Source organism: Zootermopsis nevadensis, unplaced genomic scaffold, assembly GCF_977971745.1.
Source record: "Zootermopsis nevadensis isolate Lab colony 2312 unplaced genomic scaffold, Znev_1.0 Znev_ptg000061l, whole genome shotgun sequence".
Classification (NCBI taxonomy): Eukaryota; Metazoa; Arthropoda; class Insecta; order Blattodea; family Termopsidae; genus Zootermopsis; species Zootermopsis nevadensis.
This window is the reverse complement of record NW_028259192.1, coordinates 12,639,060-12,651,869: the sequence shown is the minus strand read 5'-3', so window position 1 is coordinate 12,651,869 and position 12,810 is coordinate 12,639,060. Positions and strand designations below refer to the sequence as shown.

Here is a 12,810-nt window from a genome sequence, read left to right as displayed (position 1 = left end):
GTCTATATGGAAGGGTCAGTGTCATTCCGCAAAAAAGTGTAACGAAAAAGTGACAGGAAAATGTTTAAGATCCGATAGGGAACGTCGTGTTTACTCGGCATTGTTGTTACCTAGGAAATGTCATCTGTTTACTCGGCATTGTTGTTACCTAGGAAACGTGATCTGTTTAATCGGCATTATTGTTATGTAGGAAACGTCATGTTTACTCGGCATTACAGAGACAACTTTTATATGGACTCCTGCGTGCATTGTTATGTTACCTAAGAAACTGATTGTTATGTCATGTGTTTACTCGGCATGTTACCTAAGAAACTAATTGTATCGTCATGTTTACTTGGCATTGTTGTGTTACATTACTTTCGTTATTGCGGCAAGAGCTGAGCTGTGATTCTTTTGTAGAAGAAGTGCGTCGTGGACTAGGTAATTTTGTGATGGTAAAAACGTTTTACGATATCACAGGTACTTATCTTACATAAGAATTATTAAGAAATCTATTACTGCATTAGTTTGTTGCGTCATACTTTGTACAAGATGGATGACATTGAAGCTAAAAGACTCCATAACGCAGAATATATGAGACAGTACAGAAAACGTAAAAAATAGAAGTATTAAATAATGAACCTAAAGTTCCCAAAAAAATACCAAAAACTAATGCTGAACGTAGGAGGGAATACAGAAATCGCAAGAAGCAATTATTATTAAATAATGAACCTAAAGTTCACAAAGAAATACCAAAAACTAGTGCTGGACGTACGAGGGAATACAGAAATCGCAAGAAGCAATTATTATTAAATAATGAACCTAAAGTTCACAAAGAAATACCAAAAACTAGTGCTGAACGTATGAGGGAATACAGAAATTGCAAGCAGCAATTATTATTAAAAAATGAACCTAAAGTTCACAAAGAAATACCAAAAACTAGTGCTGAACGTACGAGGGAATACAGAAATCGTAAGAAGCAAATATTATTAAATAATGAACCTAAAGTTTCCGAATAGTTAGAATAAATCCAATGTATAAAATTCCTTACCGTATAAACGTATTTATGTCAAATTCTCCGTGGTTCCACTGAAACTTTTACATCAATAGATTCACTCAAACAGAAGAAAAGTAAAGTAAATTGTTTTACTCTAACCAATGCTTACTTTGTGAATGTGGAAAGCAAAAGTCATGAAATCTACATTTAGAGTTCATATTCTCCAGAGGTTTTACTTCTGTTGATCTGGTCAATTTTATGTTGTTGCAATATAGTAACTTCAATGTTATTTGATAATTCATTGCAAATATATTGTATATAAAGACAGAATCTATTTATTTTGGGGTCATCAAAGTTACCTGTATTAGATTTGGTAAACGTTTTCCAAAACAATCTCTTTCTTATATGGAACAGAATGATAAGAACGTACTGAATGTGAGCAACAATAGTCGTGTTCAATAGTTATGGTTGACTAACTGACATTCATATTTTCCATTGTGTGTTTTGATTATTCTACACTTCAAATTCAGTGGAAATCATACAAAACTATACAGAGGGAAAAGGCACCAAATGCTACCATTATACCCTATCTTCCTCTTGACATATATTACATTACACATATTTATAATCTGAATAATTAATTAATTATGTCCTAAAGTCCTTTATACATAATATCTCAAAATAAGCCAACATTCAGAAACATCTACATTACATACAATTTCAAAAAGACTCATTCTGGGTATTATAACACCAATAATGTGAAGCATCTGATGGTACATACAAACAACAATCTGCTAGAATTATAGGCCTAATGTAAAAACAATGCAAAAGTTACTTCAGGATGACATACAAGCCCTTCTTGAGAAGCTAACAGAAACTGAAAATGGCTGGCTGTCTTCTGGGATGTGGCACCATGTAGTTTGGTAGATAGTGACTGACATTTCAGAGAAACTTACTGTCTACACCATCAAGATCATTCTGATGAGGAAGCAGTAAGCTCCTCTGAAACATCAGTCAATATCTATCAGACTACATGGTGTCACATCCTATAAGACACTCATCTCACCCTCCACAATTTTATCACTATATGGTGAAGAGTAAAAAATTATGACACTCCTCATTATGTAATTTTGCCATCATCACTACATTCTTTTTCTTAGGTCTACAGATTCTTGTGTGCACCTTGTTCTCAAATACCCGCAAACTATTTCCTTCCCTTATGGCAAGAGACCAAATTTAACATCCATACAAAAAACAGGTACAATTAGAGTTTTGCATGTTCTAATCTTTTTTAATAGAATATGACAAACTTCTGAATTGAACAGTAGCAAACAATCCCAAAATTTAATATGCATTATTGAAAAACTTTATCCTCATAGAAACACAGTGTTAAAAAATCTTTAACTTGCGTTATTTCTGAGCCTTACACAAACCTTAGATGGAAAAGGGCATTTATGTAATATATAAATCTCACAGCTTACATGAGAATATTAAAAGCCAACTGCATATTATCTGGTACCTTAACAGATGTATCTATTCATGATTTTAACACAAATTTTTACATTCATTAATTACCAGTAATTACCATGTTCTACATATAAATTCATGTTACACATTTACAGTATATTATAAAATAAAATTAACACAATTATACAATAAAATTTATATGATACAGACACAACCAAAATAAAATTTAACTTCTTTAACATGAACTGCAACATAAGAATATCTAAACACAGTATACATATAAACACATCACAACAAAATTTAATGTTGAATGCTAACACATTATTTTTTTAAATGTGCAGTGGCATTACAATAATCTTCACATACAATGCACAATACACTGATTAGTATCCAAACTAAGCATGTCAACTATTATATTATGGATTGTGATGTTGTAGAGTCCTCTAGGTGGTTGCCAATGAAACCAACTAAAGAAACTATACAGCATAATAACATGGAAAAGTACAATAAATATCTTCACTGCCACAAGAATCTCAAACTAAACATGTACTAGACGCCACTTCCTTTACAGCAAGTAACACAAGATAATCATGCATAATAACACAAAATCTGCCATGTAGAATACTACTGGCTGTCTCAGGAAATGTTAAGATAGCATGTTCCTCATTCATTATCAAACATGCTACTATATACAGTCTAACAGTTATCCAACACAAATTTTAACACATGAATAATTCAGCGGGAAGTACAGTGGTTAATAACAGAACAGAAGACTTGCATCTAAGCAATTTTACAAATCCAAATAGCAAAATATCCCTGTAGCTCAACGTGCCAGGTACTTTCATTGACATGGCAAATATATAGATTATTCAATAAATAAGAGGACAGCCTGTATATTCCAGAACTTTCTCTCAGCAGTAGCCCCATCATCCTTCTACGAGAATGGTATCAGCATGCTAGTGAAATTCTGGGACAAATGCCTAAAGAGTAATGGAATTTTCTTTCACTTAAACCAAAGTTTTACACACATTCTTGTTGTTGTCAACTTAATGAACAACTCTTATTACTATTTTCCAAAATTAAAAATCAACACATATCCTACATTACTTTTACTCAATTAAAGAAATGCCATTAACAAAACTTGAAAGCAGGAACAAGAAAAAATTGAATTTTTAAAATTCTTTCAAAATTCAAACAGCTGTATCATAATATTCTAGAGAATCCAGTCCATGTCTGATCCTATAATCCAGAATCCCCAAAAACCTCAAATCCTACCCATATCAGAGTTGTAGATTATACAACTACATAAGTAAAAAATTGCTGGATATAACAAAATTAAAGTATTATACATGCAAAACCTATGACTAGAAATTAATGTTGCACAATTCAATCTCCTGTTCACAAATGTTGGTAGCAAATAAACCAACAGCTGAACACTTTGTGGATATATGAAAGTCTGAGACTATCTGGTATTCATTTGATACTCAATATAAAAATTTAATTCAGTATTATTTCCATTATAAAAGAATACTGACATTTATTATTAAAAACAGATAATTATAATACAGTTCAGCCTGCAATAAATTCTCAGCCTTTACATTTTAACCACTCCTAAACTGGAACACGTTGCTTTACTGATAGTAAATTGGAATAGCAAAACACAGCAGGATCTATATTACATTTTCAGTACACAGATACAGTGAAACCTCGATGCATCGTTTTTGGCGGGGGTGGGAAATAAAAACGATGAATACGGGAAAACGATAGTTGCGGGAAAGCATTAAAAATTTGAAAAAAACAATGTTTCTCTTTTAAAGTTACTTCTTTTTACCATTAGATGGTATAGTTGCGTCATATTGTGAAAATATATTTAATTAATTATTCTTGTCCGTCTAATCACAATTTAAAATTAAAATTAAGATAATTAAAATATCATGTAATGTTCCTATCGAAACATTCGATTTACATTTAGAACATCTTTTTCTTACGACATGTTTCGGTTCTTAAATGAACCATCTTCAGGTGTATAAAAATTAATTAAAATTATATAAACTTAAAACTTAATCATAATTTCTTATATGCAACTTTTTTATAGTTGTTTATCAGTTAATAGTGATGTTCACTTCCAGATTCCATTTTTATATATTTGAAGTTGTTTTACATATGTGCGTCGTGTTTAAGTAAACATTCACCAACAAAAAAGTTTACTTAAACACAACGCACATATGTAAAACAACTTCAAATATATAAAAATGGAATCTGGAAGTGAACATCACTATTAACTGATAAACAACTATAAAAAAGTTGCATATAAGAAATTATGATTAAGTTTTAAGTTTATATAATTTTAATTAATTCTTTTTACCAAAAAAGTCTTTAGTGGACAAATGGTTTGTCGAAACTTTACGTTTTAGGCCAAACAGAGCCCTTTCCAAGTTCAAAATGTTTTCCTCGTCACGTTCACTAATATTATGCGCATAAAAGAACTTCACTTTTGCCAATGCAGCTTGTGCTTCGGCAAAACTTGGCACAGCTTCGGGTTCGCATTCATCGTCTTCCTCTTCCTCACCGCTCCCACCCCCTTCACGATCTTTAAACAACTCATCAACCGTGTCGACTCCGCATGTGGCAAGCTCGCTGTCCACTGCCGCGTAATCACCAAATTTAATCACGTCTTTCTTCTTTGCAACTATTGAATTTAAAGTAGATGGTGCTAATCCAAGGCGTTTAGCAATGTCGATTCTTTTTTCAAATGGATTCTTCTCCTCTTCTTCTATGATTTTTAACCTTTCTTGAAGAGTTCTGACTTGCTTTACCGGGCGAGACATGGTACAGGAATAAGAACAAAATAATTAACAGGAGTAACAGGAATTACAAAATATTTACGGAAACAACAACAAAAGTATAGACTGGAACAATAACAGGAAGAATGGAAATACTATTACTGCCGAACTCAACGAAACGTAGCTGTAGACGGCACTGAACCAGTGGAAACGAGATGAATCAGAATGAAAAGTGTCGCCCACCTTTCCTTTGTACTTATAATAAAAGCATTTGTGAAGAAATTCACACTGCACATGCCATCTGGCATCGCTCGAACGAAATATGAGTGCACCCTAATTAAACTCAAAATTTCTGACAATGAGCACCGCCATTCACTCCAACTATCACCCCTGCACCGCTGACACTCATTCCAAAAGAATGTGCTGGTTGGGCGACATAACAGGTTACCGCTACTGTGTATTCCAAAAACATTGTGCACCTTTCGGTATTAATTTATCTCAAAACCCAGCATTTTAAGTTCTAAAAACATCGCGTAAATTTCGTTATAATTTCTCAGAAACGATTATTGCGGGAAAATTGTGGGCCGGGACTAAGATTTTTGAACGATCGATGCAATGAAACAATAGTTCGAGGAACGAGCGGGAAAATGTAACATTATTTTATATGGGATGTATCCGGAAAAGAACAAAACGGACGATGCATCCGGGAAAAGATGATAGAGGTTTCACTGTATACAGTTTATGTACAGAATGCAATAAACTTGTGCTCTAAACTGATTCAAACTCTTCTTTTAAATTACTATGGGAACAAATCCAGGATACATAAAGATTGATATTACAAGTGGATTAGGAAGTTTATTGAAGGTACACACAAAGTATACTATGCAGCTAATAAATGCTGCAAATACTAGTGTATCTTCACAAGCCTGAAGAGACAGAAAAGGATAGTTGTTCATCAGAGCCTGAATGCATACTATTCCTGCATTAAGGTACAATCTATGGTCTGGTACATTGAAGTAGTTACTAAACACAAACATAATTCCAAGTTAAAGCAAAATCACATTTTTACAGATGTTAACACTTGTCTGATTTTAGCACACCATGAATTATTTTGTCTTGCTATATTCAGTACCTGTACATTAGAAATTTACCATATACAATTCACTAAGAGACAAAATCAGGGAAACCTTGTATCCTGCTAGGGTAGAAGAATTAAAAACTTACAAACATCTAGCATATTATATTGAAGTGTAATGTTTAAGTAAAAATGTGTCAATGAAGTGCAGAAGACATTTCATGCAAACCGAGCAGGCAGAAAAAGCAGTCAATCCATTACGCATAGAAAAAGAACTACCCATCAGGCAGAGCAGAAAACTGTCTGACCTTGTCTGTGTACTGCCCATGGAGTTGTATGAGCTGGGCTGATGCTGGGCCCGAACTGGGAAAACCAAACCGTCCCCCAAACTAGAACAGAAGTAAGGCCCTACAGTTACTGTTCAATGCACGCACATTGCATTACAGATTATGATAAAATATTGGTGGAAGGCTTCAATGTTCCAATATAGGTGTGCACTATGAAAAACACACGAAAAAGACCCACAAAACTTGCAAATTAATACCATTATTTGTTAAATATAATGTATGGTGATATATGTGGTACTGAATATCAGCTTTTCAATATGGTGCAAATTTGGGTTGTCTTCTAGATTATGATGTCCTGCAGTCTTGCATGTAGTTAACAGTATTTTGGGGGAACCTACTGCCTCCTTCTTCAATGATGGAAATGAGATAAACAGGAGAAGTTCTCAAAAGGGCAAATTTCAAAGGCGGCCATAAAAGACATCCTTGGGAAATTATCATTTTCAGAGCCTCTTACATTTTATCCATTCCATTGGTCACACTCCTCCATATAAGTGATATACATTTCTACTCTGAAGATAAAGGTTATGGGTTCATCCAAAATGTTGGTAACTATCTACAAGACCACATAACTTTGTAATGCAGAAAACCGCAATCCAAATTATTCCAAAACTTTCAAAACCAGATGATATAAATATTTTTCCAAGTGCAAATATATAATTAAAATAATCTGATCAAGGATGCAAAAATTATAATGGTCATCCACTAACTTAGTATCTTGAACTATGTGAGACCAAACAACAGAACTTGACATTTCAGAACTTTTCAGTCATTAATCGCTCTTAGGCCCATACAAATTTAATATAAAAGAAAACAAAGAGAGGAAAGTGGCTCTATAATCATGTCTTGAATTTGTGTATGAGTGTAACTGAAGAGTAAACAGCATCTATAAAATATATTACAATAATAACAATATTATTGCAACACTTGTTATCTTTTCAATCCTTGTATTTATGACATAAAAAAATGTAAAATATTTTAAATTAACACATTTAGAGACTCCATTCTAATTTTAAAATAAGTTTCCAATTTATGTATCACTCACAGCTACTTCATACCACATTCCAAAATTGAAATTAAAAATAAGACATACATGAATACAACCACAACATTTAATAAGACAACCCCCTCCCCCAAAACACATTCACATTTCGTGCACTTTCATATCCAAATAGACTATATTTAAACTTCTCCTTTCACAGTAATTTCCGCATGTTTTATCTTGATTACTGTATAGGGCATGTTGTACTCATACCATCAAACTGTTATGTCACAATTCTGATCCTTGTACTCCTGTAACCTATTCCAATTGAGAAAGTAGTCACTCATTTGTGTAATGACACATGCAATCTAGGACCTGCACTTAGTTCCTGATAAATTCAGTCCTGGGGAAAATTTGTACATAAATCTGAAACATCCTCAAAACAGTATGCAACTAATAACAAAAAATTCTATCTCCCAGTTACAAAATAAATACAACACACAGACACAAAAATTACTCCATGAAGTGCGCAAAATGTGTTAGAAAGTATGAATTACAATACATATACCCTCTGACTATGTTCCATAACAATGTGCACAAAAAGCAAAATTGTCAGATTAGGATCTGATGTTTAATAAGTGTATAAAAAGGTTTATTTCTATGTAAGTGCAATATAAACAAGCAGATATAAATTTGAGTTGCAGAATATAATACTACATAAAACCAAAAAGGAACACGTGCTTCGTTATACATATTAAGCTCAAGAAGTGAGCCCTTAGTAAATCAGTTTTGCTAAAATAATTCTTTCAAAGGCTATGGTTTTTGAAGTACAACACAAGTGCATTTTATTTTAGGATAAAGCAAGTTGTTCTCTAAAAATGAGTAATGTGCTTAGCTTTATTCAGGTTTCTCCACATCACTGTATATCTTACATATTACAATAATGCTCCACAAAACTCTTAATAACAGTATAAAACAGATGGAATTACTCCACAGCAATGAACTACACAAACAGATGGGTAATTAAGCTTAACTTTCAAACCATCACAGACAACACTGCATGAAAAACACTGCGTATCAGTTATGTAATTTCAAATATATAATTTTATGAACATAATTCATATTGAAACTAAAAAAGCACAGGAAGGAATATCAAAGAACATACCAGAATAATGTTCTTATATAGAAAATATTAGATTGCAGCAGACTGTACTTATCCCTTTCTGTACTCCAAACATGCAATTTATTAATTAAAATGTTAATTGCCAACACAATATCAACTACTGAAGTAAATAAAGCAATGGTTACAGCTGACCAGTCGAATAGGCTTTCTTTGCGCTCATACCGGAGATTCCTAAAATATACAGGCCATGCAATCTAGTAGAAGTTTACATAAACTTTTGCCAGACTACACAGTGCTACAAGCCAGAAGACATGATATCACAGTATTCATTGCCATGAGAATCTCAATGTCTAGTCCTACAATATAAATTCTCTAATACAAAGTACTCTTACAAGTAAATATTCGGAGACAACACAGACTACAAAAACAGGAGACACCAGAAATTCCATTCTATTCTCAACAATGTAAAACCAAATTCAAAAAAACTGTTGGATATTTCTTCAGCACCCTAGCCTAATGTTAATGGAATCCCACATTCCACAAATGCAGAACATAATCAAACACACTACAGAGAAACATCAAGGAAACCATTTGAAAAGCAGTTTCAACTGCTACTAGCTCCCTAGCTAGAAGAACAGTTGGAAACAAACTTTTCTATTACTCTCCAATGACAATAGTTCTTTATTCTTGTTATGCTCTATCACACCTCCCTTTACTTTTTAAACATGAATCAGACTTTATTAGGCTAAATATATGTGTGTAATGCATATTTAATCAGAGTATCTAAAGAGTGAAATAACAGAACTTCATGTATTTTGTACATGTAATGAAGTTCAACAAGTTCCAAATATACATCAACAGTTTACTTAAATTAGATAAAATTACCACAAAAAATCAAGCAGTAGTTTGAAGAACACACACATAATGAACTTCATTTGTTGATTCATACTTGGATTTCTTGATGCTTATTTCTTGTTTCACTACCAGATCATTTAAACACTACTAATGTTTCTTTGTTAATAGCTCATACAAGGTCCAACAGTTACACAACTATACAAATTCTACACAAAATGTTTGTAATTAACCGTTTAGTAAGTGTGGTTGCCTTCTAACTTTATACATGTATACCAACATCTCTACAGTGTTACCGGTGCAATGGGGTGAGACTAAGTCTCTGTGGAACTAAACCTCTGATTTATACCCTCTTATTTGGATCTGATTTTGAAGTATGGATGTGGACCTTCCTCTTACTGCCTAGCCAAAACATACACAATTTCATTTTCCAGAAAACAACAAACACTACAAAAGTCTCGTAAAAAAATCACCCTTATGTTGTTTGTGATGCCCCAGTTGGTAGGATGTTTGCCTACAGTGACGCCATTACAGACATTGTGATGAAGAAACCAAACTGATAATCAAACAAACAGGCAAACATAATACTAACCAAGCTATCATGAGCAATGTAAGGGTGCCCCCTCCTATGAGACCTAGGAAGTTATAGTGAAAACCTGAAAAATAAAATTGTATATTACAAGTCAACACCCACTATTTCATCCAGGAAATAACAAAGCCAAAGTTAGCTGTCTTCTGAGTTGTAGCAATGTGTAGTCTGGTTGAAGTTTATGAATGTTTCAGAGGTCCTTGCTGCCTCCATCATCAGGGCGATGAGGCAGCAAGGACCTCTGAAACATTTGTAAAGTTCTTCCAGGCTACATAGCGCTAAAACCCAGAAGACAGCCATCTTCGGACTCACTGCTGTGAAAACCTCAAATCCCACAGAAAGGCTCAAAGCCATAGTGCAAAGTCCAAACAGAACTGAAGGGTATCAATCGACCAGCCCCCTTGTAAAAGTTGTTTCGAATACATTTTTATTTCTGTAACAGATAATAAATAATCACTGATTACAATGTTTACTGCATTTAATAGAGTGAATAATGCTCTGTATTTGCAAAGTAAGTTTAGCAACTACAACATAATTTAATAATTATCCATCTTAATTATGTACATCAACAGCAGTAAGAAACAGAACCTTTAAAAATCTTGAGACTATAATTCAGAGAACTCATAATAGTAAATAATACCAAGGTTATAAATGAAATTTTAATCAAAGCAGAAACTATTAAGAACAAGTACTCCATGTACAAAATCAAAATGTACCGCATACAGCACTTACTATGCTGCAAATAGCATTAATTTGGGGCAAATTATTTATGCCCATTATTTACCATCAAATGCTTCACACTATATTACCTGCTCTACAATCACTCCTACTCCAGCACCTAATGTATAATTTCATCACATAGCAGTATATCAACTTGAATTAATTACATATACCACTTACCTTGTAAAAATAGGTAAAAACCATGTTTTTTTATTGTCTCCAAAGACTTCTTGGAAATTGTTGTACTTCCCTAAACTAAAGCCATCTTTATCTGCAACAGTGCGAAATATTGGTGCTCTGAAGGCCTCTGGAAAGGATTATGGAAAATGTTAAATCAAGTTCTGTCCCCCAAGAAACAATTTCTGCCTTATGTTTCCAGAACCTCCTCCAAAATTAACACATGCAAAATAAAAGCAGACTTCCTTAATCTGAACCTGACAAAGAACGAAAGCCATCTTACCTAATGTTGACCTGTTTCGAAGGACAAGGTAACAATGGTAGCAGAACAGAGACACAAGACTAACTGCAAACATGACTGCAATGAAGAAAAGAAAAAGAATGTGGAAACGGCCAATCCCTTGCAAGTCACCCTGAAATTAGAAAATGCAGTCAGCACATGATAATATTAATTTAATATCCATATTTTATTCCCATACAAACTAACATAAAATTATCTCACATAAAAACTGTTCAAAGAGCCTCTTTCTCATTACTACAGAAGAAAGGAGAGACACATTCAACCAGGAAAGTCAGTTAAAACAGGCATGCTCCCTCACACAATGCTGGTGTATATATCTGAGCATTTGATCAATCAGTAATATAACTTTTAACTGCAACTTACCTTCCAAAAACTTATGAAGTATGACAATGTTGTAAATGCTATGAAAAGGCAGTACAGAAGAGCATATCCCAGAAACAGAATGAAGAACTTATAGTTGGTAAATGCCACACAATTGTTAACCCATGGACAATGATGGTCCATTTTCAGAACACATTCTCCACACACACTGCAATGATGTGCCCGATCTGGTTTAACATGTTGGCACTTTTCACAGTACCGGATTGCTGAAACAGCAAGTCACATTCAGTACGAACCACATCTAACAAACTTCATTCTTATAAGATTATACATTCTGTATAATTGACACAGATGTCATAAATACTTCTTAATTTTATATTCACACATATAAACACTATTTTTGTTTTTTTTTAAAAATAATGATTACAAGAGGAGTTTTAGCAAGGTCAGCATTCCATAACACACTTTTATGTTAGAACATAGTATTTTAAATCATTCTTTTAACGCATATTCTTAAGCACTAGTACTAACTTAACAACATTAGATGCAAAGACAAAGATAAATGAACAAGGAAAAACATTTCCAAAGTAGACAACAATCACTCACATTGTACAGCAAAGCTAAAAGATCACTCCTTCATTATTCATTCTGTAGCTACTGTAAAAGAGCTAATTTTCCTGGTCTATAGAATAACAGCTCTATATGTAAATAAAATTCTGGGGCAGAAGTATTCTCAGAATTTTCTCTATCCTCAGACATTTTACACTTTCTATCCAGTCACTAATACAAACAATGAAGATAGATGGCTATCTTCTGGGATTTTGCACCAAGCAGTGTGGAGGTCTCCCCTTTTCTTACTGGCTCCCTTATTTTACCAACCCTCACGCTGGTCCACCCACCTCTCCTACTGATTTGGCTGCAGATATACATTGTCCAACCTGTGCCTATATTTAACCTGATTCTACCACACATATTATTCATGGCTTTGATGATGCAGGCAGTAAGCTCCTCTGAAACATCTAGTAAACATCTGCCAGATTACATGGCATAACATCCCAGAAGACAGCCATCTTCATACTTGTACTCATGACATAAAATCT

The 12,810-nt window shown here is 33.6% G+C and overlaps 1 protein-coding gene across 10 annotated transcripts in view; it reads right to left on the bottom strand.

Annotated features, from left to right (window-relative positions):
• LOC110839083 (palmitoyltransferase ZDHHC20-B) overlaps positions 1 to 12,810 on the bottom strand; it is a 37,964-nt gene that overhangs the window by 17,007 nt on the left and 8,147 nt on the right. For 6 of the 10 annotated variants that reach the window (XM_022082934.2, XM_022082925.2, XM_087340203.1 and 3 more), the window contains 4 exons: positions 11,753 to 11,976; positions 11,372 to 11,501; positions 11,092 to 11,218; positions 6,610 to 6,690 (listed from right to left, as the gene is read on the bottom strand). In XM_022082934.2, the coding sequence (XP_021938626.1) occupies positions 6,610 to 6,690; positions 11,092 to 11,218; positions 11,372 to 11,501; positions 11,753 to 11,976 (562 nt within the window). Of the gene's footprint in view, positions 1 to 6,609; positions 6,691 to 10,265; positions 10,625 to 11,091; positions 11,219 to 11,371; positions 11,502 to 11,752; positions 11,977 to 12,810 lie in introns of those variants that run through there. The other 4 variants (XM_022082985.2, XM_022082952.2, XM_022083007.2 and 1 more) reach the window with 3 other exon arrangements.